This window comes from Erythrolamprus reginae, chromosome Z (genome assembly GCF_031021105.1).
Source record: "Erythrolamprus reginae isolate rEryReg1 chromosome Z, rEryReg1.hap1, whole genome shotgun sequence".
NCBI lineage: Eukaryota > Metazoa > Chordata > Lepidosauria > Squamata > Dipsadidae > Erythrolamprus > Erythrolamprus reginae.
In genome coordinates, this window is record NC_091963.1 from 128,668,901 (window position 1) to 128,696,845 (window position 27,945).

Consider the following 27,945-nt stretch of genomic DNA (forward strand, 5'->3'; position numbering starts at 1 on the left):
TAGAGAAGCGAGAACACCAGGATTAGCCAGAGACTGATTTGCAAATGCTATGCAGAATTTTCAAGCTGTCTTGAGCGAGAAACTAATACGTTCAGAAATGCCTTAAAATGAAAAAGAACAAAACATTATGAAATAACAATTAAGAAGAAAAGAATTAAACCCAGAAATCTCTGCCCCTAAGGACATTTGAGGAAAACCAGGAACAGAGCTTTACTTTTACGATGATCATACTTCACAAGGCTGGTCTTCATATTATTTTATTATTATTTATTGGATTTGTATGCCGCCCCTCTCTGCAGACTCGGGATGGCTAGATAGAACTGCTTGCCCTATCTGGTTCATATTAGGGACCTAATCAGAAGCATTAGATCCAACTGACTGTATTTTAAATCTACTCACTGTTGCACTAAAACAGGAGTAGAAAATAATTTCCCTCTCAAAAAACCACAGGAGGAAAACAAAGATGCAGAACAACTGACCAATTTATTATGTCATTATATTAGTTATTTGTAAGGTATGAGCCGGGGTGGCGCAGCAGGTAGAGTGCAGTACTACAGGCCACTGAAGCTGACTGTAGATCTGAAGGTCAGCGGTTCAAATCTCATCACCGGCTCAAGGTTGACTCAGCCTTCCATCCTTCCGAGGTGGGTAAAATGAGGACCCGGATTGTGGGGGCAATATGCTGGCTCTGTTTAAAAAGTGCTATTGCTAACATGTTGTAAGCCGCCCTGAGTCTAAGGAGAAGGGTGGCATAAAATTGATTGAATTAATTAATTTGTAAGGTTGATATTATCTGTTGGAAAACCTGTGAACCAAGTTAAGAACAGATTCCCCTTGACAATTCTTCCGTAGTCACTAAGATTGACACTGACTTGATGGCACATAATCAAATCAATTAAGTCTTATTGTTAGGTGAGGGACAAGAGAAGAGGTTGCCAAGAATTCAAGTTTTGATCATGTGTCTGTGGGGATGCTGTGAGAGTCACAAGTGCGAGGACCAGGCATAAGTCACTTTTTCAGAGCCATCGTAACTTCAAATACAGTGATCCCTCGATTTTTGCGGTCTCGATTTTCGCGAAACGCTATACCACAGTTTTTCAAAAAATAATAATTAAAAAATACTCCACGGTTTTTTTTTCTATACCACGGTTTTTCCCACCCGATGACGTCATACGTCATCACCAAGAGTCACTTCTCTCTCCCTTTCTCTTCCTTTTTCTCTATCCTTTCTACCTCTTACTCTTTCTTTCTCTCCCTCCTTCATTCAATTTTCTCTCCCTCCCTTTCCTTTCTCTCCCTCCCTCCCTGTGCCTGCCCTGCACCACCCAACAGGGACGGACAGCCCCCGATCGTCGGTTCATCGCCCCCCCCCCCCCACAGAGGGAGATCGGGCTGCGAGGGCAGTGGATTCGCGTCCCCAGCCACCGGCTTGGATTCCCCTCCCGGCGGCATTGGGCTGCCCTGCATCGCTCACGCACTTGACTGCGGTGGCTGCTTTGGCGGGGAAGGAGGAGCTTGGGGAGAAGATGAAGGCAGCGGGCAGCAGCTGAGGCGAAGCGAGGCGAAGGCGGCGAGGAGCGGCGAATAACAGAGCAGCTCGCGCCCGGTGGGGTCTCTTCTCCCCAGCCAAAGGAGGAATGGCTTGTGTGTGTAACATATTTTCGCTGATAAGGAAAAGGATCGGGCTGGTGGGGGCGGCGAATCCACCTCCCCAGCCACCGGAGGGAGATCGGGCTGGTGGGGGCGGCGAATCCACTTCCCCAGCCGGGCAGAGGGAAATCGGGCGGGCGGGGGGTAGCGGCGAGGAGGCCAGAGGCGCTGGGTGGTTGGCCGACATTAAATACAACCATTGCCAGCCTCCGCACTTTCGTCGCTCCCCGGCTCCACCATCTGCGCATGCGCGGCCATGGAAAAAGGGCGCACATGCGCAGATGGTGTTTTTACTTCCGCACCACTATACAGCGGAAAATCGATTATCGCGGGAGGTCTTGGAACGTAACCCCCGCGATAATCGAGGGATCACTGTAGTCACTAAATGAATATTTGTAAGTTGAAGACAAGGTTTATTGCTATATGCTTAAACAATGATGCTGAGTAGCCATTAGCTGGATTTACCTATTGACAATGAATGGGAAATCTTTTATAGACTGGATGCTGACCTTTGAACACAGGCAGACCATGGATATAAAGTCAGTGAGGTCATGATACATATGTCAGGAATATATGTGTGTCCAGAACTGATGTAGGATATTTTTGATTTGGGAAATGAATGTTTAAAATTGGTGGGGAGGCTTTTTTCAGAGTGCAATTAACTCCCTTAGGTTGTGCTACAGCAGTGACCAGTGTTTGTTAAATATGCAATAAAAACCCATGTAGGATCAGACAGAGTTTAGAGGGTGAATTATTTTTTAAAATCCCAAAATAAGATCATTTCATTTTTTGCAGTTGCCAAGACAAATTCACAGACACATTCACGAAGATGTGTTTACTTCAAGGGAGACTTTTAAAGTTTAAATTTAAATGTTAGGGTTTACAATACTTGTCCTGTGAGTTTCCTACCTCAACAACTATTTTTGTAGTTGTAGTCTGATCTTTGGAACTTGAAATCAAATCTGGCAGCTTCATGTAATGCTAGGGGCCTTAAGATACCTATAACTACATAAGTACTCATTGTCTTATCCAAGGCTTAGCCACTACGAAAGGGTTCACATAACATATTAAACCCCAAAAAATAAATTTTATGGCTTAATGCAGTGTGTGAAGCCAACTAATCCTGGAATGGGAGGAAGCTAAATAAGCTCTCCTGCTCTTTCTCTAAGGGAATAAGAAAGATATGGGGTGCTGCTTGGGTATGACAACTACCCTGTTTCCCCGAAAATAAATCCCAACTGGAAAATAAGCCCTAGCATGATTTTTCGGCATACCAATAATATAACCCTAGCCCAAAATTAATCCCGTTAAAATTGTCAGCCAGATGGATGCAGTTAGTACTATATTTCTTCAAAAATAAGACCTAACTGAAAAATAAGACCTAATGTGTCCTTTGGAGCAAAAATTAATATAAGACCCAGTCTTATTTTCTGGGGAACATGGTAAGTGTTAGAAATTCTGTTTCCATAAAGCACCACAGAGCAAACAAAAGAGAACAGTCACCATGTGCTTCACTGCTCAACTATTTAACTGTAACAGGAAACAGGAAACTCCTCTTAGAACAAAAGAGCATGGAGTACATAGCACATATCCAAACTTGTAAATGCTGCCATCTACTGGCTGAATACTACTGTAGGTGTTACATAGAAATACATTCCAGCAATGAATTCCAACACTAAGCAATACAGGTAGTCCTTGTTTAGTGATCATTGAAAGCAACAATGACATTGAAGAAGTAACTTTTGATTGGTTTTCACACTTTTGTAATTTTTCACCATCACAGCATTTTCATGGTCATGTGATCAAAATTTGGGCGCTTGACAACTGGCATGTAATTTATGATGGATACTTGTCACTATTTGCAACGTTCCCAGCTGGCTTCTGACAAGTCAATGGGAGAAACTGCTCTCTTAATAATAACTGCAGTGATTTGCTTGACAACTGTGGCAAAAAAAAAAAAGTCTGTAAAATTGGGAGTGACTCACTTAACAACCATCTTGTTTAATAAGAGAAATTCTGATGCCAGTTGTGGTCGTAAATCAAGGACTACTCATACTTGGAACTGGAGCACTTTCAGGGTTATCATCAAATCAATCTGTTTCTGTTTTTAGCTATTCCCTTTTGGGAAACAAGCACTATGGATTTTCCCAAGCTGGGGGCCATTAAACATGTTTGTTTATTTATTTATTTATTTTATTTATTTATTTTGTCCAATACACAATGAGGGTTTTAGTGGGTATATATATCTATATACACATAGTAATATACATGATGAAGGTTATAGAGGAGATACTCATAGTAAAATATATCTAAGAAAGAATAGAAAAGAAGATATAGTAATAGAACATATCAATGAAAGAATAGAAGAAGAGATATAGGAAAAGAAGAAAGGTATAGGAGATATAGGAGAGCAATAGGACAGGGGATGGAAGGCACTCTAGTGCACTTGTACTTCCCCTTACTGACCTCTTAGGAATCTGGATAGGTCAACCATAGATAATCTAAGGGTAAAGTGTTGGGGGTTTGGGGATGACGCTATGGAGTCCGGTAATGAGTTTGCAGCGGTTAATATTAAGTTTAAATCTGTTGTGTGCTCTTGTGTTGTTGTGGTTGAAGCTGAAGCTGAAGTAGTCGCCGATAGGCAGCCCGTTGCAGCATATGATCTCATGGGCAATACTTAGATCTTGTTTAAGGTGTCTTAGTTCTAAGCTTTCTAGGCCCAGGATTGAAAGTCTAGTCTCATAGGGCATTCTGTTTCGAGTGGAGGAGTGAAGGGCTCTTCTGGTGAAGTATCTTTGGACATTTTCAAGGGTGTTGATGTCTGAGATGCGACATGGGTTCCAAACGGATGAGCTCTATACATGGGGTATATATGATTCACCAATTTAAGATCCCCCCCACTCTTCTGCTCTAAAATAATAAGAATCAAATATTTCTGAGATCTATGATTCAAGGATATTGTAGAGATATAGTAAGGCAGTCATTTAGATCTGCCAGGCAGTTCCTGGTAGCATATATTAGCTGAGGTGGTGCAGTGGGTAGAGTGCAGTACTGCAGGCCACTAAAGCTGACTGCTAGATCTGCAGGTCAGCGGTTCAAATCTCATCAACAGTTCAAGGTTGACTCAGCCTTCCATCCTTCCGAGGTGGGTAAAATGAGGACCTGGATTGTGGGGGCAATAAATGTTAAAATGTGCTATTGCTAACATGTTGTAAGCCGCCCTTAGTCTAAGGAGAAGGGTGGCATTAAATAATCGAATAAATAAATAAATAAATAAATAAAATATATGAGCAAAGCGGAGAATAATAGTTAAATACACTTTCCTGTATTTTGAAGAGATATTTTATCCAGTTGATAACTCAACCCAATTCTTCCAGAATAACCCCATTTGCATCCACCAGTTCTGGCTCATCTTCCTTCCTGAAAATCTTTTACATATGATACAAATCAAGAGATTGGCTAATGTTTGGCTTCTCCCAGGCAGCTATGAGAAAACACCTGATGCCTTATGAAGTGCCAGAGCAGACCAGTCTATGACTTACTCAGCACTGATTAGGGATACCAGGTACCTACAATTAGTTCAGCTGTCCAGCCCTGTTTCTGCCTACAGGTGGGTGATGCCCAAGTATCAGTGTTAATTAAAAAAATCTCTCATTACACGTGTAAGGATTTATCGCTCTCTCTTTATGCCTAATATTCTCTCATGTGGGTAGGTGAGAGAGGGTTGAGGAATGTTGGATGAAAAATGCCAAGCTAACTCTACAGATTTCTGAACACAGTAATGCCAGATGGACAAGAAATTTATGAATTAAGAAATTTATGAAATTTATGAGATTCAGTGGTTCTCAACTTTTCTAATATCGCGACCCCTTAATACAGTCCTTCATGTTGTGGTGACCTCAACCATAAGTCTAGCATCAATTCTCCCAACAGAGCTTTAAGCTGATTGGCAGAAAGGTCAGAGGGACACCCCACTGTAAACGCCTGATTGGTCGGATTGTAAAAATACATTCCAAAGTGCCAGAGTAGAAGGTTTAGTTCTTAACACTATGGGAAATTTGTCTTATACCATGGTCTTGGGCGACCCCTGTGAAATGGTCATTTGACCCTGTTGTGGTTGGCTCTGGCCCAGCTCCTGCCCCAAGGAATGTGGAAGTGGATGCAGGGGAAACATCAACATGTCATAGGCCTGTTTTATTGCCGACAGAGGCAGGTAGTGCAGTTTCCTCGGATGAAGAAGAAGGTGGAGGTGACTTGGAAGAGGGGGCTTGGCACACAGCCCAGGAAGCCAATCTCCATTATCTTCAGTTGATTCGGATGAGGAAATATTAGACCCACGCATGTGCAGAATTATGCATAGAAGAGACCAATTGCAGAAATATTACAGGAGATAAGAGAGGCCACCTGTTTGGGTGGGGCTCCAGTAATTAGAGCTGCTGATATAAATAGCAGCGTGTTGATTTGGCCATTGTGGAAGATTATCTGATTGTTGTTCTTCAGGACTGTGCCTTGCTGTTTCCAGACTTTGTTGATTTTTCACGACTTTGAAACCAAAGCAGAACAAAGTGTGTGTGTGTTTCACTTTGTGGAAGAAGAAGGGCTGTGATGGTTCTTCACAGATGCTAGCTAAGTACTTAAGGACTGATTAAGGGGATTGTATAGACTACCAGGTGGTTTTGGGACGAGTGCTCTTTGCTATACAAAAAGGGTGCTTTGTTTCTTTTGAATTTTTGTGATAAAGAACATTGTTTTTGAACTTTCAAACGTGTGTGTCTGAAATTTGTACCCTTGAATTTTCGGGAGACTCTTACCATAGAGCCCAGCAGAACAGACCCCAAAGGGGTCCCGACCCCCAGGTTGAGAACCACTGACCTAATTCAATGATTTAAAATTCCAATCCAAGGAAATAATAAACCCTAGAGCTGTGATGGCAAACCTATGGCAAGCATGCCACAGGTGGTATGAGGCGCCCTCTCTGCAGGAATGCCAGCCATCAGCCCAGGCCTGCCCCACTGCGCATGCGCAGGCCTCCCGCCAGCCAGCTGGTCTTTGGATTTCTGCCAGACATGCGTAGGATATTTCCACGCACTGCACTGGAGAAAGAAATTTGGATAGATTGGAGAAGGCACGGGAATAAGGAATCCAAGTGCGCGCTGCTGGGGAAAGAAATTGGGGAGAACGCGGATCACCCCTCCCCTATTTTGGTGCTAGCGGGCCTCCCTGAAGCCTACTAGGACTAAAAATGGGACATGGAAGGGTGCAGCATCTCCCAATCAGGGGGGGCTGCTGCCCGGATGAGGGGGAATGCAGTGGGGTAGCGAAAATGGAGCTCCACCCCAGGGCACCCAATTTGCACAGATGTTGAAAGAAAATGCAGGGCGTCCTGCATAGACCACGCCCACAATGTGGTATTAAAAACTTGGGTAGCCTTTCACTGCCCCCAACTGTTTTTGGTCCCAGGAGGCTTCAGGGAGGCCTGCTAGCACAAAAAATGGGTTAACCCTAGAGTTTGATTTGCCCGTTTTACTTTTGAAATATTCTTGTACCTTTAACATCTGTCCCAACACATATACTACAAGAAAGTAAACCTTTCTTGAATCTACAGTGATCCCTCGATTTTCGTGATCTCGATCTTCGCGAAACGCTATATCGCGATTTTTCCCACCCGATGACGTCACTCTCTTCCTTCCTTTCTCATCTTTCTTTCTCTCTCTCTTTCTCTCTCTTGCTTCTTCCTCTCTCACACTCTCTTCCTCCCTCTCTCATCTCTTTCTTTCCTTCTCTCTCTTTCTCTATCTCTCCCCCTCTTGCTGGCAGGCGGGGGGCGGCGGCGGGGGGCGAGCGGGGGCATCAGCGAGGAGCCGGGGTTTCCCCTTTGGGTGGGCGGCGGGGAATCCCCGATCTTCGTCTGCTCGCTGCTGCTGCCGCCGAGCAGATCAGCTGCTGGGCGGCCGCAGCAGCAGCGAGCAGACAAAGATCGGGGTTTCCCCGCCGCCCACGCAAACTCCACCATCTGCGCATGCGCGGCCATGGGAAAAAGGGTAGATGGTGTTTTTACTTCCGCAACCCTACATCGCGAAAAATCGATTATCGCGAGGGGTCTTGGAACGGAACCCTCGCGATAATCGAGGGATCACTGTACTCCATCTTGCTTCATCCTAAACCAGAATCTTGTTTCATTTTTCTTTTCTTTTTTAAAAAAATGTCTGTTAAGTTTTACAAAAAACAAAAATAGAAAAGATAACTTGTAATAGGTCAACAGTAATTTGGTTATAAATCAGTACAATTGATATCTATACCATAGAGGTCACATAATATTTGACATATTGAGGAGATACGAATAGAAAATAGAGAAAAGAAAAGAGGTGAAGAAAGAAAAAGAAAACAGAGGAAAAGGAAGTATTGATCAGAAAGAAAAAAGAATAAAGAGAGAGAGAATATAGATAGATAATGGAAAGGAATCAGCAATGTAGCTGGTGTATCATATCAATACGACTTAAATTTCGAAAGCATCATAATATATTATTCCCCTTCTTGTTGCTTTAAAGTTTTCTACTAGATCTGTTTGGGAATAAATGAATAAAATCTTCCAATGCTACATATAGGGTACATCCTTTAAAATATGATAAATATAATATAATTTTACATTTTACCATTCATTGATAAGTTACTTTGTTTCATTTTTCATAGATCAGTAGGTAGTGTGAATCTGATCGATTATGGTTTTTAAAAAAATAAATAAATCTTGTCCTGTAAGACCATTTGACCAAATGAAATAATTTTAGTTTGTAGATTGCATGTCCTCAGTCAGGTCTGTACATCTTTCATCATCTGGATAACTGTATTTCACGAAGGGGGAGGCTGCAAATAATACAATTTAAAGTGAGGAAGAATGCTAAGGGGCAAAGGGGCTACCTTAAATCCCACCCACTCCCACCCTCCATTTCTTTGGTTGTACATAATCTTGGAAATCATTTGAACCTACTAAGATTTATATTTTTTATGTCTGTCCTAGATTTTTGTCAATCATCAGGCACATTGATTTATTATAATGATAGTGACTGATAGCAAGAACATCATACCCTCCATCATTACTTTTAACCCCCCACCCCATCCCTTCTATCTGTTTTCTATTCCCTGGCAGGATCAGTCTGCAGAAATTCCCATCTGTCCGAAACCGGTTTGGCCAGTCAGGGCTTCCCATCGCTGAAGTGTTAAGGCGAGGTGGATTCAGGACTGGAAAGCCACCAACTACAGCTTCTATCACTCGCCAGCGTCTCCACAACTACATGGATGTATGTTTTCTTAATAGAAGGGATAAGTTTATGATTAAATGTCGAAGTGTTGCAGTGGTAAATGGAGAGCCTCTGAACCCAAGTGTGATGATGTCAAAATACCAAACCTGAGGGTCAAATCATTGGACAAATTGGAGGAGGTTCAAGTCCATCCTCAACTAAGGAAACTTAATCTCTTCCAGTCAAATTTACTCTTTGGGGCTATTGTTGTGGGATAAATTGAAGAAAGACCCTATGTAAACTATTATGAGCCTCTGGAAGAAAAGCAAGTGACAAACCTACCCAATAAATTAATATGTCTATGAGGGAAGGAAACTTAGCTGCCAGATAGGAGTCTCAAGAACTGTGCCTTTTGCATAACCCACAGTGATAACCCATGCCGTCAAAGTCCGTAAGAAGTTGGGTGGCTTATAAATCTAATTAATAAAAAATAAATTTGTTTGCTTCTGGTTAGATATGTTGTGGGAATTCAGGCACTGTAGTTAGTGAATGGGTTGGCTTCTACTTGCCCTTTTTAATATTCAATAGATGACACTTCAACAAATGGTAATGTTGTGAGATGTACTATACTGCTCAAAAAAATAAATAAAGGGAACACTCAAATAACACATCCCAGATCTGAATGAATGAAATATTCTCATTGAATACTTTGTTCTGTACAAAGTCGAATGTGCACAACGGCATGTGAAATTGATTGTCAATCAGTGTTGCTTCCTAAGTGGACAGTTTGATTTCACGGAAGTTTGATTAACTTGGAGTTATATTGTGTTGTTTAAGTGTTCCCTTTATTTATTTATTTTTGAGCAGTGTATAAACATGTTTACGAATATATGAAATGGATACAAATAAATGGGGACAATAGGTTAGGGATGGTAGGCATGATGGTGTGAGCTCAACCGTAGACAGTCTAAGGTTAAAGTTGTGGGGGTTTTCTTGTTATTTATGGCATTCAGAGGTGTCTTCTCCAACACCAAAGTTCAAAATAATAATCTTTCTAGCCTGCATCTTCAAAGTCTAACTTTAATTTCCATAGCATGTCACAGAGAAAATCATTGCAAGCACAATTTTAATCTTTGTATATATAGAGACATTCCTCAGCATATAGTATCAACATATTTTCCAGGTATTTATTTATTTATTTATTCATTCATTCATTCATTCATTCATTCATTTATTTATTTATTATTTGTTCATTCACTCATTCAATTAGATTTATATGCCGCCCCTCTCCGAGGACTTGGGCGACTTACAACATTTATTGCTATCAAAATAACAAAATTCTATCCTAACAAAATTATATCCTGTGACATATTTCTTGAGTGTTACTTTCCTATTGTTTGCTCACTAGTGAAAAGCAGAAACCACCTGCCAGGTCAATAGCAACATTGCTCATAAAGGTCATAAAACAGAGCAAAACTCACAATAAATGTTTCAACAGAAATTTTGGGCTCAATTGTGGTTCTAAATGGAAGATTACCTGTATGCATTCATGTTTTTTCCCAATCCAAATTGCTGAATATATATTCACTATAAATCCCGTTCTTTTTGCTGTGTTCTGTACAAACTGTGGCTTCCAGTCCTTTACATAAATTTTGCACAAGGCTAGTAAGTTATTCTAGGATTTCTGGTTTTCTCAGGATATACCACAATTGGACATGGTTGACCCAATCAAAATGTCTTTATATCATCAATTAAGCCCATACTGTCTTTTTTAAAAAATCCTTTCGCTTTCTTAATTTTCTAGGTGCATTATCAATAATCTTTCTTAGTCCTTGTAAACCTAGAATGGTCCAAATAATTTTTGTAAACCTAGAATGATCCAAATAATCCTAAGTATTATTTTGCTAGGATGTGCAATCAGGTTTACTGTACCATAGTTGCATAAGTAAGTGTTCTTTCTTTGATTTGTAATAGATTACTCTTTTTCGTTCTCTTTTATCATTTTGTCTTTCTCTAGAATTGCTGGCATAATTTGGTTAGAGTCTTTACAGATTCTTTTCCTATTCATTGCTGTTTTTATATGGATATTCTCTCAATCCTTGTAGCCCTCCCACTTGATAATACTACTATTCAAAGTGTTGATTTAACTGCATATTTTAGTACTAGAGATTCTTGGAAATACAGTGATACCTCATCTTACAAACGCCTCGCCATACAAACTTTTCGAGATACAAACCCGGGGTTTAAGATTTTTTTGCCTCTTCTTACAAACTATTTTCACCTTACAAACCGACCGCCGCTGCTGGGATGCCCCACCTCCGGACTTCTGTTGCCAGCGAAGCACCATTTTTTGCACTGCTGAGATTCCCCTGAGGCTCCCCTCCATGGGAAACCCCACCTTTGGACTTCCGTGTTTTTGTGATACTGCAGGGGAATCCCAGCACCACAAAAATGAGCACTTCGCTGGCAACGGAAGTCCGGAGGTGGGGTTTCTCAGTGAGGGGAGCCTCAGTGAAATCGCAGCATCGCAAAACACAGAGGTCCAGAGGTGGGGTTTCGAGGACTGCCAGCAAAGTGCTCATTTTTGCGATGCTGGGATTCCCCTGCTGGGATTCCCCTGCAGCATCACAAAAACACTGAAGTCCAGAGATGGGATTTCCCATGGAGGGGAGCCTCAGGGGAATCCCAGCAGCGCAAAAACGGGGGCTTCAGCTGGCAAAAGGGGGGAATTTTGGACTTACACGCATTAATCGCTTTTCCATTGATTCCTATGGGAAACATTGTTTTGTCTTACAAACTTTTCATCTTAAGAACCTCGTCCTGGAACAATTAGGTTTGTAAGACAAGGTATCACTGTACCTTGAAAAATGTATTTGTTGTTCAGATCCCTAAATTCCTCTCATCTTTATTTGACCTTCTTTGAATCAGTTACTGTATGTACACTGACATCCTTTACCATATTAACTTAAATCTCCTTCTGATTTTGGAAATATTTTGAAAAACTTTCCTTGGATTTCTGTGTCAGCTTCTACCTTCAATGTCTGCTCGAGTTATATGTGTTGGGGCCTGCCCATTCCATTCATATCTCGAGGATCTGTGGGAGTGAATCCCATACCTTGAAGAGATTATTCCCTGCTTTCGTCCACACATTCACTAATTTAATGCGTGGGCGGATGCGTGGTTTGCTAAGTGCACGTGAGGTATCTCAGGGTGGGGAAGGCCATGGGGGGTGGAGCTAGAGATGGAACAGGCCCCCAAGGCCTCCCTAGCAGACTAAGATACCTCATGCTTTTCGCTTCCGGCCTCACCAGATTCACTTGCCTTGCAAATACGTATCTGTCTCCTCTTTGCCACATTTTCTTTCCCTTTGAGGGAGAGGAGAGCTCGTGGGCACAAAAAGTGTTTGGGGCACCTGTCTCCAACTCCTCCCCTCTCCCTCAACTCCTTACTGGCACCACTGGGACAACTTTTGCCCAGACGGAGACCGGAAGCTTCATTTGTGTGCAAATGAGGCCTTTGAAAACAGAGGGATTTGACTTGTGTTTGGCTTGGAATTTGCACAATATTAATTGGTTGAAGAGTGGTCTGGCAATGACAATATTATAGGATTGGCAGACAGAAATTAGTCACTTTCTTGCTTTATTTTTTATTCCTGGATTATATTTACTACTATCTGTAGCTTTTAACCGTAGTCAACACATTTTGCATGTTCTATAAATTTCAAATTGAAATTAATAATAAAACTCTCCTTCTCCTTCTGCATCAATGATTGGAGCATGAACTTAGATAATAATATTAAAGTGTTGTCCATGATGTTCTATTAAATTTGCCTGTATGTTGATTATATTGTTCCCAAGTACAGGTAGTCCTCAACTTATAACCAGTCACTTAATGACCAATCAAAGTTCTGATGCACTTGTCTGGGGGAATTTATAATCTAGGTTCGAGATTTCAACAGTCAGGGCTTTTCTTAATCGGAAGATTCCCTGTACTATTCCTTTCTATAAACACAAGGACATTCCTTCTTTGCTTTTCATGTCCTGAATAGTTAAAAGTATGATCGTCTGATTCTCCAATCCATTTCAATTTACCGAGGCCTAATATGTTATTTATATACAATTCATTTCATATCTCTGTATAAAACTTTTCCATGTTCATGATTCTTGCATTCCATATCCCCACTGTCAATTCTTCTTGTATGACAAATAAGTAAGTAAGTAAGTAAGTAAGTAAGTAAGTAAGTAAGTAAGTAAGTAAGTAAGTAAGTATTGCTCCAGGAACTCACGTAAACATCAGAACCAACACAAAATATGTATCCTGCTGTATAGAGCGCTGTTGAGACCACATTTGGAATCCTGTGTTCAGTTCTGGAGATCTCACCTACAAAAAGATATTGACAAAATTGAATGGGTCCAAAGACGGGCAACAAAAATGGTGGAAGGTCTTAAGCATAAAACTTATCAGGAAAGACTTCATGAACTCAATCTGTATAGTCTGGAGGACAGAAGGGAAAGGGGGGACATGATCAAATCAAAACATTTAAATATTTTAAAGGGTTCAATAAAGTTCAGGTGGAAAGGGCTTTTAATAGGAAAGTGAACACAAGAACAAGGGGGTACAATCTGAGGTTAGTTGGGGGAAAGAACAGAAGCAAGGTCAGAGCATATTATTTTACTGAAAGAGTAGTAGATGCTTGGAACAAAACTTCCAGCAGATGTGGTTGTTAAATCCACAGTAACTGAATTTAAACATGCCTGGGATAAAAATATATCCATCCTAAGATAAAATACAGGAAATAGTATAAGGGCAGACTAGATGGGCCATGAGGTCATTTTCTGCCATCAATCTTCTATGTTTCTATGTTTCTATGTTAGTTAGTTAGTTAGTTAGTTAGTTAGTTAGTTAGTTAGTTAGTTAGTTAGTTAGTTAGTTAGTTAGTTAGTAAGTTCCAGGTCTTCTTTTCCTGCATGACAAACATCAGCAACTAAATATCTGGAATTTCACTTCCAATCTAACCCCATCATAAACGTCATTAGTTTTCAGAAATAAACAACTAGTATGTCTGGTACAATTTGACCTGAGTGGCACTATGACATCAATCACTTCTATCTTATTTATCCATGTGGTTTTTCTAGTAAAATGCAGAAGCGGCTGATCACTGCCTTCTCTAACACAGCTTAAAATGATGCCCTTCCTGTTGTGGTTAAGGTGATCACCAATCTCCAGCATCTTCCTGTATCACTGCTGCTGAACTTAGGTGCCTGCTGTCTTTAGTTGGGTAGCTGGAGTGACCTTAGGTTACCTTAATGAAAGAATACACTTGGCATACATTTCCTCCAAAGAACATCACTTATCCTACCATAATGAGACAGGATTCAAGGATAATTTTATCTATCTATCTATCTATCTATCTATCTATCTATCTATCTATCTATCTATCATTTACTTATATATTTATTTGTCAAAATGTGTACAAGATAATAAATATGATATAAGCATAAACAAAAGCAACCTAGATATAGGTAAATTTGGACAATAGAACAGTAGAACAGGGACAATGGGCACGATGGGGTGCTTATGCATGCCCCTTACAGACCTCTTAGGAATGGTTGAGGTCGACTGTAGATAGTCTAAAGTTAAAATTTTGGGGGTTTGGGGAAGAAACCAGAGTCAGGTAGTGCATTCCATGCATTGATCACTCTGTTGCTGAAGTCGTATTTTCTGCAGTCGAGTTTTGAGGAGTTTACATTGAGTTTGAATCTATTTTGTGTGAGTGTGTTGTTGTGGCTGGAGCTGAAGTATTCATTGACTGGTGGTAGGACATTGCGGTAGATGATTTTATGAACTACATTTAGATCAGATCGAAGGCGACATAGCTCTAAGTTATCTAAGCCAAAATTTCAAGTCTGGTGGATTAAGGTATTTTGTTGTGAGCAGAAGAGTGGAGAACTCTTGTGAAATATTTCTGGACTCTCTCAATTGTATTAATGTCCGATATGCAGTGCAGGTTCCAGACGTGTGAGCTGTGTTAGAGAATTGGTCTGGCAAAGGTTTTGAATGCTCTGGTTAGCAGATTAATATTGCCAGAGAAGAAGCTACACAAGATTAACAACTCTTATTGCCTTTTTATAATGTGGTTACAATGGACTATGGCACTTAGGTCACTAGATATGAATACTGCAAGATCCTTGACAGGGTCATCTACAAGGTTGTCTTTGGAGAGGGGCGGCATACAAGTCTAATAAATTATTATTATTAAGTATTATTATTGTGTCCTCCAAGTTTGTATTTTGTGTTCTGGTTCTTTTTGCCAATGTGCAAGACAGAGCATTTATTGGTTGAGATTTGAAGTGGCCAGCTATCAGACCATTGGGTGGGTCTTTTTTGAAGGGTAGAAATATTGTTGGTGGTGTTGAATAGTTTAACATTGTCAGCAAAGAGAATGTAGTTACTTATAATGTGATCACTAAGGTCATTTATGTAAAGAATGAATAGCATTGGTCCTAGAATACTGCCTTGAGGGACACCACTGTTGACAGATGCAGGATTTGATAGGGCACTCCCTATTTTAACTATTTGTTATCTGTTTGACAAGAACACAGTTATCCAATCATGAAGGGGACCAGAGATGCTATAAGAGTTTAGTTTTCGAAGTAGTTTGTCATGTACTACTGAATCAAAGGCTTTACAAAAGTCTATGTAAATTGCACCTATTGATTTACCTTGGTCAAGTTACGAAGTCCATATGTTTTGGTAGTGTATTTTCTGTTCTTTTCTTCTTCTTTAATGTTTCTGAAGTGCTTGAATTCTTCTGCAAATGTCAGGTTTTTTGTGCCTGGTGCTATATCTCAGTTTTGCCTTTGGCAATTGCCATATCGGATACAAAAAAGACTGGCACTCAGAATGAGTTTGTTATTGGTGTATTTATTTAATTTACAATTACATTTTTTCCCCTCCAGACCAGGGTTTCTCCCCCTTGACAATTTTAAGATGTGTGAACTTCAACTCCTAGAATACACTATCTAGCCCATGTGGACTTGAACTCCCAAAATGGCCCACCTGGAACATGTGGACTTGAACAGTCAGAATGCCTCAGCTAACACATGCAGACTTCATTTGGGAGTTGAAGTCCACACATTTTAAAATTGCCAAGGTTGGGTGATGCTGCATCAGACAATCAAGGTAACCTACATGGCCATTAGGGGAGAAGGGAGAGAAACTTTAGAAACATAGAAACATGGAAGATTGATGGCAGAAAAAGACCTCATGGTCCATCTAGTCTCCCCTTATACTATTTCCTGTATTATATCTTAGGATGGATATATGTTTATCTCAGGCATGTTTAAATTCAGTTACTGAGGATAATGTTTAAATTCAGTTACTATCTGCTGGAGGTTTGTTCCAAGCATCTACTATTCTTTCAGTAAAATAATATTTTCTCAAATTGCTCACATCATTTCTCACATCTGATCTTTCCCCCAACTAACCTCAGATTGTGCCCCCTTATTTTGTGTTCACTTTCCTATTGAAAACACTTCCCTCCTGAACCTTATTTAACCCTTTAACATATTTAAATGTTTCGATCATTCCCCCTCTTCCCTTCTGTCCTCCAGACTATACAGATTGAGTTCATTCAGTCTTTCCTGCTAAGTTTTATGCTTAAGATCTTCCACCATTTTTGTAGCCCGTCTTTGCACTTTGTGAGACAGGTTTGTCTAGGAGAGAATGTCTACTCCAAAATCACTCAAGGGTCTGAACTTAGATCCTGCAATTTACGTTTCAGCATCAAATTAGTCCTCTCTATTTAAGAATGGGGGGGGGGGGAATTCTCCCAATTAATCCAAAAAGAAAATAACCCAACAAAATAATTTATTAGTGAATGACAAATTCTTAAAAGATACTCTAATCAATACAAAGTAAAAGAATATAATCCATATAATCCTAAGTATATATCCTCTCCTCTAAGTTCACTTTACCCTTATATATATTACTACATGTCTATTTTTCTTCCTATGTATTTGTGTATTGGACAAATGAATAAATAAATAAAAATAAATAATATGTAACACTGGAAAAATTTACACCCCTAACCCTAAAATAATCTAACAGAAATTTTCTTCTGCTTTAAGGAAGGGAATAATCTACCAATGATAAATTAGGACTCAACGTCATACGAAAATGATACATCAGCTTTTCGCTGGTTTCTTTTCACCCTCCCTCTATCTTTCTTTGCTATTCTTTTTGCTACTTTAGCTTCTCTTTACATATCTCCTCTATTCTCTTTTTCTTTCTCTTCAGTCTTTCTACCTCTTATGCTCTTTCCTCCCCTTTACCCCTCCCTTTCCCCTAAGAATCCCTAATAGTATGATATTGTGATGGTAAGTTATAAATATGTGGATTTATATTTAAATGAATGTTAACCTATCTCTAACCTACTCCATTAATTTTATTTTTTGTAAACTCAATAAAGTATTTTTTTTTAAAAAAAGTGTGAAAAAAAGAATGATAAACAAACAAATAAGGGCAATAAATAGATAAATTACTACCATAGATAAAGACATTGGTTCAAGTCATTATAAAATGCTGATCCTTTTGTTTTCTTCTTTTCTTGCTATACCTTAGGCCCAATACTATGGTCAAATCTGTCTTGGAACCCCAAAACAATGCTTCAACGTCGTCTTTGATACTGGCTCGTCCAACCTGTGGGTGCCTTCTTCCAAATGTTGCTTGATACATCTGGCATGCTGTAAGACATCATACCCTCAATTAATTTCCTGAGAATTGAGTGGAAGTGCATGGGGAGGAGTTGCTCAAGATAAATGTGCATGCTTATGCATCCAAAGTGTTGTCCAGGCTTTTCTTAAAATCACAAACTGATGTGACAGTAGAATGAACCAGATGAGAAAATTATAAATAAAACCATTGTTACAGTAATCCGTTCCTCTCTTAGAGAAGTAGAAGGATTACTTGGTCAGCCAAATTCTCTCCAGTTTTCAACTTAGTGGTAAAAGAACAATTTCATCCTAGGAGACTTTGGCCTGGTTCACAGGCAAAAATCAAAGCAAAGAAGTCACAGTAATGTGTGAATCCAACACCAGGAAAGATTTGGAAGGTCCAAATGTCTTTCTTTCTTTCTTTCTTTCTTTCTTTCTTTCTTTCTTTCTTTCTTTCTTTCTTTCCGTCGGGCCTCTCTAGGAATCTCGTGGGAGGAAACAGGGCTGGAAAAGGCAGGGAGAAGCCTCTGCGGGGCCTCTCTAGGAATCTCCTGGGAAGAAGCAGGGCCTTCACCCTCCCTGTGGTTTCCCCAATCGCACACATTATTTGCTTTTATATTGATTCCTATGGGAAAAATTGTTTCTTCTTGCAAACTTTTCTCCTTAAGAACCTGGTCACAGAACGAATTAAGTTCCTAAGTAGAGGTACCACTGTATAAGGTTGGGAGCTCTCAGGCTGATAGAAGTTAGCAAACCATTCACCATTCTATGTAATTGCTTGTCCAGTTGAGTCAATATAACTACAGTTGAAATCACATAACTTTTTGATAGTGAGTAGTCTCAGTGACTCTTTGGGAATTGCATGTCTCTGATAATCTAGGAATTCATGGCAGCCATGAAAACTGCAGTTTTTCCCAGTGAGTGTTAGGACTGTGAAGCATATTGCTGGTCACATGTTAAGTTTGGTCTTATACTTAAGTTAGGGGAAAGTTCTGTGCAAATAAAATATTTCGCATTGAAACTGATTTAGTTATTTGGGGGGGCAACTATATCAAAACTACCTGCAGTATTATTATTATTATTATTATTATTATTATTATTATTATTAGATTTGTATGCTCCCCCTCTCCGTAGACTCGGGGTGGCTCACAACAGCAATAAAACAATTCATGACAAATCTAATAATTTAAAAACATTTTTTAAAAAAACCCGTTATTAAGCAGACATACACACAGACATACCATACATAAATTGTATAGGCCCGGGGGAGATATCTCAATTCCCCCATGCCTGGTGGCAAAGGTGAGTTTTAAGGAGTTTAGGAAAGGCAAGGGGGGGCAGTTCTAATCTCCAGGGGGAGCTGGTTGCAGAGAGTCGGGGCTGCCACAGAGAAGGCTCTTCCCCTGGGACCCACCAAACGACATTGATTAGTCGACGGGACCCAGAGAAGGCCAACTCTGTGGGACCTAATTGGTCGCTCGGATTCGTGCGGCAGAAGGCGGTCCCGGAGATATTCTGGTCCAGTGCCATGAAGGGTATATTATAGACCAGTAATGGCAAACCTATGGTACGGGTGCCACAGGTGGTATGCAAAGCCATATCTGTTGGCACATGAGCTGTTGCCCTAGCTCAGCTCCAACATACATGTGTGTGCTGGCCAACTGACTTTTGGCTCACACAGAGGCTCTGGGTGGCCGTTTTCGGCTTCCAGAGAGCCTCTGGCAGGATGGGGGAGAGTGTTTTTACCCACCCTGGCTCCAGAGAAGCCTTTGGAGGCTGGGGAGGGTGAACCATGAGCCTACTGGGCCCACTAGAAGTTGGGAAACAGGCTACCTTTTCCCCTTCCCAGGCATTGAGTTATGGGTGTGGGCACTCATACATGTGTGATAGCACACACCCACGCTCTTTCGGCACCCAAGGAAAGAAAGGTTCGCCATCACTGTTATAGACCATGGCTGTCAAATTTGCGGCATCACATTGTGATCATGTGACGTATCATGATTTTTTCCCCTTCGCGGAGCTGGGATGGGCACGGCCTGCATGTGACATATCTGGCCTACGAACCGCCAATTTGACAAGCCATGACATAGACTATAAATTGGGAAATATCACTGATATAAGCCATAAAATAGATTAGCATGGAGAGAAGGGAAGAGAAGGGGAAAGAAGCCCTAGCTCAGTCTGTTCTCTGTACTCAATTAGCTGCTTTTTCTCCATCAGGGGTACACAAACATTATCGTTCCCTGTTTTCCTGCACCCACAAGGCTGATAAAAGCAAGTTTGAAATTCATTATGGAAGCGGTAGCCTTAAAGGATTCTTAAGCCAGGATGTCCTCAGGGTGAGTATTGGAAGCTGACGGAATCTGGTTCTCAGAAATAAATAGATTTTTAAAAAATATACTATATTAGTTTATAAAAAAAATAAAACAGGGAAAGGGGGCATGGGAATACAAAAAAGAGAAGTGGGAGTGGGATGGGGTAAACAGTATTTTTATACAACGGCTTATATGTATTATTGTATACACATTCCGAATATTTGTCTATATGTAAATATTTTGTATTCAATATTCTTATTTGGATAATCTTATAGCTGTAATATTTAATAGTCCAAGAATAACGTGGAAAGAGAAGGTGATTGGAGGTGGGATAGAAAAGGAAAGAGGGAAGAAAGAAAAGAGGAAGAAAGAGAGAAGAGAGAGAAAAAGAGAGGAGGAGGAGTACCTGCAAACTAGCAGGCATTTGGATTGTGACGGCTTAGTTTGATTATGTTTGTTATTTTTGTTAGTGAGAAGTAATTGTAGGTTGTAATATTAGTAAGTTACTAGTAATTATCAAGTGGATTGAGAAATAAATAGTTTTAATGCTGGAAGAGAGTGGGGATTAAGAAGGAAATAGAAGGGCATATTTTTTTCCTTTCCTGAAGATAAAATTCAGTTTTCTACTGAATGAGATTTCTATACCAAAGTTTGCAGTAAACTTTGAAAAGTTATATAGCTGGGTTTAGTGATTATATGATGCACATAAAAACCAGGCAGTTATCATTGCCCTTTGTTGTGGTTCATATCTTATGGACACCTGTTGATAAATGAAACAGAAGACAAAATGCTGTGTATTTTGCTTTCTCTCCAGATTGGCAACCTGACCGTTAAGAACCAGACCTTTGCTGAAGCTACCGATTTGCCAGGCTTGGTATTTGTGGCTGCCAAGTTTGACGGTATCATGGGATTGGGTTACCCCTCCATCTCAGTAAACAACATCACCCCACCCTTTGATAATATGATGAAGGCGAAACTTCTGAAAGACAATGTCTTCTCGTTCCATCTTTGCAAGTATGGACCTCTCTGCATTCGACATCACTTCCTCCCTGATATTGTCCAAAGCACAAGACTTTCCCCTGGATTTCATTTTTTTTTTGTTAGAGTTTGGTGACAGGGAGGTGTCCCTTCCTCATCCTCAGCCATTGGCATCCAACCCATATTGCCTTGTACTATAGCAGGGATGTAAAACTCCCAACTGGCAGGCCTGATGCGTCACACATGGGCATGCCCATCCCTGTTTTAGTGAGGGGGAAAAAAATCCCAATATGTCATGTGACACTGCCGTGAAGACATGAGTTTGATACCCCTGTGCTACAGGAAACATTATCTTTGAAGAATCTTAGCCTTAAGTTCAGTAGGGTGTAGAATGACTGATTAAGATAAATTAGACTGAAAGTCACATCAAACTAGTAGCTCATAATTAGTTCTATCTTTCATCCTCTGCCTCCCCTTCCTTCATTCCTTCCTTCCTTCATTCCTTTATTGGATTTATATGCCGCCCTTCTCCGAGGACTCGGGGTAGCATATCCTTCCTTCCTTCCTTCCTTCCTTCCTTTCTTCCTTCCTTCTTTCCTTCCTTTCTTCTTTCCTTCCTTCCTTTATTGGATTTATATGCCGCCCTTCTCCAAGGACTCGGGGTAGCATATCCTTCCTTCCTTCCTTCCTTCCTTCCTTTATTGGATTTATATGCCACCCTTCTCCGAATACTTGGAGTAGCATATCCTTGCTTCCTTGCTCCCTTGCTTCCTTCCTTCCTTCCTTGCTTCCTTCCTTCCTTCCGTTATTCATTCATTCATTCATTCATTCATTCATTCATTCATTCATTGGATTTATATGCTGCCCCTCTCCGACGACTCAGGATGGCATATCCTCCCTCCCTCCCTTCCTCCCTCCTTCCTTTGCTTCCTCCCTTCTTCCCTCCCCCTCCTTCCTGCATAAAGATAAAGATTATGCTCCTGACCTAAGTGCCTTCCAGATGTGTTGGAATACACCATCTATCACTCCTATCCAAGAGGATAATTTGTTTTGTAATTGGTTTAATACTCTACTTCCAACTGACTCAGCAAGAGCAATTCAGGATTTCAAAACATCTTGAAGTACACAATTATCAGCTGTCGAATACAATGTGACCATTTATCATATTGTATAGAGCATCAGACAACATCTTTTATGTACAAGTGGGATGTTGAGCATCTCCATTCATTCTTTCTCTCTTCAACTGTTGGGTCATTCCTTTAGTCCAGGAGTAGGCAAAGTTGGTGCTTCTATGACTTGTGGACTTCAACTCCCAGAATTCCTGAGCCAATCATGCTAGCTCTGGAATTCTGGGAGTTGAAGTCCAAATGTCATAGAAGAGCCAACTTTGCCTACCCCTGCGTTTAGTCTGTCAGCTTCACCTTATGAAGTCTTTTGCCACTGAGACCCTCATTTTGCAGTGGACTATTTCAGTTACCAAATTAACCCTTCCCTCTTACTCCCAGTCAAGAGGCAGGATGTATGTGGATGTGAGAAAGGTAGTCTTTGACTTAGGACAGTCGTGGAACCTGCACATTACAATTGTATGTCATGACGCTTGTAAAACAGGTCATCACATAATCAGGCTTCCAGTTTTCAGCAAAAAACCCATCATAAATGGCCATGTTGCAAATTATTTATTTATTTATTTATTCATTCATTCATTCATTCATTCATTCATTTATTTTGTCCAATACACAATGAGGGTTTTGGTGGGTATATATATATATATATATATATATATATGATGGTCTTGGTATATTCGGGTTTCTTCCCGTGTAGGATTTGGAAATTTCTGGCGACGTTTTGACGAGGTCCCACTCGTCATCTTCAGGCTGGTGTTTCTGTCCTTGTTCTAGGGCGAACACTCCATATTTACAGCAGCATGAAGCTTATAACTTCAGCCTGACGATGGTGAATGTGATTTCACCGAAATGTCGCATAGACACTCAAAATATTACACGGGGCAAAACCCGAACTCAGAACAATCTACATACACACACACACACACACACACACACACACACACACACATATATATACAGTATATATATATATATATATATATATATATATATACATACACACACACACACATAGTAAAATCCATGATGAAGGTTATAGAGGAGATACTGATAGTAAAATATATCTAAGAAAGAATAGAAAAGAAGATATAGGAATAGAACATATCAATGAAAGAATAGAAGAAGAGATATAGGAATAGAAGAAAGGAATAGGAGATATAGGAGAGCAATGGGGATGGAAGGCACTCTAGTCTAGTGCACTTGTACTCGCCCCTTACTGACCATAAATGCCGGCCGGTTGCCAAGCACCTGACATGTGACCATGTGATCATGTGACTATGGGAAGAGGGAAGTCCCATTGGAAGCCAGGCTCTAAGTACCTTTTCTGAGGTGGGAGGGAGGGAGAATCTGTCATATAACTTTGAACAAACATTAAGCAATTGACCATGAGTTGAGGACTACCTGTAGTGGAAATTGTAGTCCAGGCAAAAACGTATTGTTACCTGCCTTCCAGTAGCCGCGCTCTCAGCCATCAGCCCCGGAGGACAGCTTTCCATGTTTCTTGGCCTGAGTCCTCTCTCCAACTGGCCAGTCAGGTTGATTTCTTCATCTAATCCACCTCCCTGTGATAGATTTAATGATAATATGATGTGAAAAAAGGGGTAGAGTAAAAAAGGGAGGGAAACAAAAAGGAAAGAAAACAAACTTCCCTTGTACAGCAAAACCAAGCTTACTCAGAAATAGGAATTGTGCCAATTCAACAGGAACCTGTTTTGGCTTGTTACACAACCTGATTCTGTTTCGTGTCATCATCTCACTTGATGGTATTGATCAAGGGCTGTGTGCAACATCTGGGTTTAATTTTGAAATCTATCAAATACGAATCAATAGGGTTGTCCTGAATGGCTATGAGCCTATTCCTCTGTCAAAATAACTGGATGGATGGATGGATGGATGGATGGATGAATGGAGAGAGAGAGAGAGAGATAGAAAAAAGACCATTCAAGATAAGAACTAAACTTTGTGAATTTCTGATTCTTGATGGCAAAATTAAGCATGCTATCAACCTTTGCTAAATGTTACCTTGACTGAATGGTCTGATCGAATGGTTAGTACTTTTTTGCCTGTATTTAAATTTTTATTTTTAAACTGGAAGGGAATTTCCTTTAGAATTGCCAAAGAATGCTGGGAGGGTGGAATTAATGCTTCCTTTCCCTAGTGAAAATGCTTCTCTTTAGCTAATGGGACAATTGACCTTATGGGGAAAGAAATGACACTTCCACTGGATTTTTTCCCCCCTCACCTGCTCAGGTGAAGAATTACCTCTTTACCACCATCTGGTGGCTCTATGACAGTGTTTTTCAACCAGTGTGCCGTGGCACACTAGTGTGCCGCAAGACATGGTCAGGTGTGTCGTGAAGCTCAGAGAGAAAGAAAGCAAGAGAGAGAGAGAAAACAAGAGAAAGCAAGAGAGAGAAAGAAAGCAAAAGAGAAAGAAAGCAAGAGAGAGAGAAAGCAAGAGAGAAAGAAAGCAAGAGAGAGAGAAAGAAAGCAAGAGAGAAAGAGCGAGAGAAAGAGAACAAGAGAGAAAGAAAGCAAGAGAGAGAAAAAACAAGAGAAAGAAAGAGAGAGAGCAAGAGAGAGAGAGAAAGAGAGAGAGAGAAAGAGAGTGAGGGAAGGAGAGAGAGAGAGAAAGACATAGAGGGAGGTAGGGAGGGAGAGAGAAAGAGAGCAAAAAAGAGAGGAAGGAAGGAAGAGAAAGAAAGAGGGATGGAGAGAGAGAAAGAAAGAGGAAGGAAGGGAGAGAAAGAGGGAGGGAGAAAGAAATAGAGTGAAGGGGAAGAGAGAGAGAGATAATTTTTTTGTCCAAACTTTTTTTAGCCCCCCCCCCCCGCTCAATGTGCCCCAGGGTTTCGTAAATGTAAAAAATGTGCCGCTGCTCAAAAAAGGTTGAAAATCACTGCTCTATGATGTTGTGCAGCCCAGGTATGGTGGATCTAATTTGAATATTGATGGGGAAGGGCAGTATTTTTCAGACCTAAGTCACTATAAGACATCTGGTCTCCAGAATTCCTCAGGCAGAATGTTTAAAGTGGCCAGGTTAGAAAAAAACCCCCAAAATTGGAATAGAGGAATAGATGATTGGAGGTAGGGTAAATGGCTGGGTAGCTATAATAGAACTAGCCCAAGCACCTAAGGCCTTAGTAAGGATACACCTAAAAACCAAGGAAGGCCATTGCTGGATTGTGCAAAATGTTTTGATATCCTGATTTCTATTCCTAGGCCCTAGACCAGAGGTTGGAAACCTTAAACATTGAAAGATCCATTTGGACCCGCTTCCCACAGAAAACAAAACACTGAGAGCCATAAAACCTGGGTGGGCATGGCCAACTCAATGCCACTCACTTCCAGCAGTGGCCACATGACCCTCCCAAACCACACCTACCTAGCCAGTTATTAGGGCAGAGAACTGGTTGTTGAAAAACACCGGGAACCACAAAACTCTCCTTCTATTCTTCCCTCCCTCCCTCCCTCCCTCTTTCTTTCTTTCTTTCTTTCTTTCTTTCTTTCTTTCGTTGTCAAACAATTATAGGGTGATAATTTGTACAAATAAAATATTAGATAAGTAATGATAAAAAGCAACAAAAGAAGACAATAGGACAGGGACGGTAGGCACAGTGGTGCGCTTATGCACGCCCCTTACAGACCTCTTAGAAAGGGGGAGAGGTCAATTGTAGATAGTCTAAGGTTAAAGGTTTTGGGATTAGGAGTAGAAACCACAGAATCAGGTAGTGCATTCCAAGCGTTGATTACTCAGTTGCTGAAGTCGTATTTTTTGCAGTCAAGTTTGGAGCGGTTGACATTTAGTTTAAATCGATTTCGTGCTCGTGTGTTGTTGCGGTTGAAGGTGAAGTAGTCGTTAACAGGTAGGACATGTTGGTATATGATTTTATGAACTATAATTAAGTCGGAACGGAGACGACGGAGTTGTAAGTTGTCTAAACCAAGAATTTCAAGTCTGAAATTCCCTCCCTCTGAATCTCTCTATGTCTCCCTCTCTCTTCTCCTCTTTCTGTATCTATGCCCTGGCAATTTCTCCACCCCCACCATCACCCTTAACTTCTCAGGCCAGGCAAGGAGTGACTGGGAGGGGAGGGCAAAGGGCAGTGATCACCCAACAGGGAGCCACAGCAGAGGGCCCAAAGAGCTGCATCTGGGTCCAGAGCCGCAGGTTGCTGATACTTGCTCTAGACACACTTGAAACTGATCCTGGCTACAGCTTATAATACAATAAGGAAAACAGTTGAGATAAATTAACATGAGTACCATAATTACTCCTCTCTGCAACCATTAAAACCTCAAGACCTTCAGCCACCTTGGAAAAGTTAACTTGCTTGTATTAAATGACGCTGGGGTTTAAGAAAGATGCTTTAACTTTTGCAATGTTTCTCTTAGCACTAACAAGACCTCAAAACAAGACCAGGGAGGTGAAGTTATTTTTGGAGGCATCAACCACAACGCCTATATTGGAAAGCTTCACTACATCCCAGTGTCACGCAAAGCCTATTGGCAGATCAAGATGGACAAGTGAGTACACCTTTAGATTCTGGGTTTAGCACACGTGTGAGACATTATGATTTTGTAGACACAGACAGAAAAAGCTAAGAGTCTATCTGTTTGGAGAAAATGAGAGTTATTCTCAACTTAAGATCACAACTGACCCCCAAATTTCCATTGGCAAGCCGAGGTGGCGCAGTGGGTAGAGTGCTGTACTGCAGGCCACTAAAGCTGACTGCTAGATCTGCAGGTCAGCGGTTCAAATCTCATCACCCTCTCAAGGTTGACTGAGCCTTCCATCCTTCCAAAGTGAGTAAAATGAGGACCCAGATTGCGGGGGCAATAGCCTAGCTCTGTTAAAAAAGTGCTATTGCTAACATGTTGTAAGCCGCCCTGAGTCTAAGGAGAATAAATAAAAAATAAATAAATAAATAAATAAGACAGCTGTTAAGTGAGTCACATCCCATTTTATGACCAGTTTTTTTGCTGATTCAGTTATTAAAAGAATCACTGAAATTAAGTGAATGACACTCCCAAATTGCTGCCAACCTGCCTTTCATTGAAAACCTGTATACGAGTCAAAAAGAGGGCCATAAAAATATTTACTGACCCCTCGCATCTTAGACATAACTGTTTCAACTCCTATCTTCAAAACGTTATTACCTGTTCTGTCTGGGTTTTCCCAGACCTCCACACCCACTGAAAAACAGCCAGACACTCTGGTAAAATCCAAAAGTAATTTATAGCAGGAAAAAATAAGCACAAAGGAAAACCTGTCTTCACAGCAGACAGGTTACAATACTTTACAACAGGGTCCTGATGTCCAGTCAATTCCAAAAGCTTCTTGCTGGCACACACCCCCAAGGTTTCAAGAGTCCAAGGCACAAACCAGGATTGTAGCCACCAAAGTTCACAAACAGGTCTCACGAATCTCCAAGATAAAACTCCACAAGCCAGGAAGGGTGGGGCCGCCTTTTATCCTTTCCCAAGCACCACACCCAAACCCAGCTGCGACCCCTAATGCTGGAAATATCCAGGCTGCTTGCTGGGGAGAGCTCCCCCTGGTGGAACTCTGGCTGTCCTTCATCTTCAGCCTGGGATTCAGCTTCTTCATCAGTCTGCCCCTCCTGGTCCTCAGCCTCTGAGCCGGACACCGACAGCAAATCAGCCATTCCCGGAGGGGTCCCAGGCTGAACCACAACATTACCGAGCACTGCACACCAAGACAACTAGACACAAGAACAGTTTTTTCCCAAACGCCATCACTCTGCTAAACAAATAATTCCCTCAACACTGTCAAACTATTCGCTAAGTCTGCATTACTATTACTATTAGTTTTTCTCATCATTCCTATCACCATCTCCTCCCACTTATGACTGTAGCTTGTTGCTTGTATTCTTAAGATTTTTATTAATATTGATTGTTTCCTGAC

The 27,945-nt window shown here is 40.9% G+C and overlaps 1 protein-coding gene and 1 long non-coding RNA gene across 3 annotated transcripts in view; one reads left to right on the forward strand and one right to left on the reverse strand.

The window, feature by feature from the left end:
* The window catches only part of LOC139154904 (cathepsin D-like), a 49,254-nt gene that overhangs the window by 4,656 nt on the left and 16,653 nt on the right, over positions 1-27,945 (forward strand). Inside the window, exons 2-6 of the mRNA XM_070730001.1 lie at positions 8,795-8,945; positions 17,508-17,631; positions 19,820-19,938; positions 20,729-20,928; positions 26,412-26,543. Coding sequence (XP_070586102.1) covers positions 8,795-8,945; positions 17,508-17,631; positions 19,820-19,938; positions 20,729-20,928; positions 26,412-26,543 — 726 coding nt within the window. The remainder of the gene's footprint in view (positions 1-8,794; positions 8,946-17,507; positions 17,632-19,819; positions 19,939-20,728; positions 20,929-26,411; positions 26,544-27,945) is intronic.
* LOC139154905 (uncharacterized) lies at positions 8,046-27,517 on the reverse strand. Of its 2 annotated transcripts, none has more exons than XR_011556981.1 (4): positions 27,403-27,517; positions 23,459-23,578; positions 13,171-13,265; positions 8,046-8,511 (listed from the first exon to the last, which is right to left on the reverse strand). It is a non-coding gene; the product is annotated as an uncharacterized lncRNA (long non-coding RNA). The 2 variants fall into 2 exon arrangements; XR_011556982.1 differs by having other exon boundaries at positions 27,372-27,517.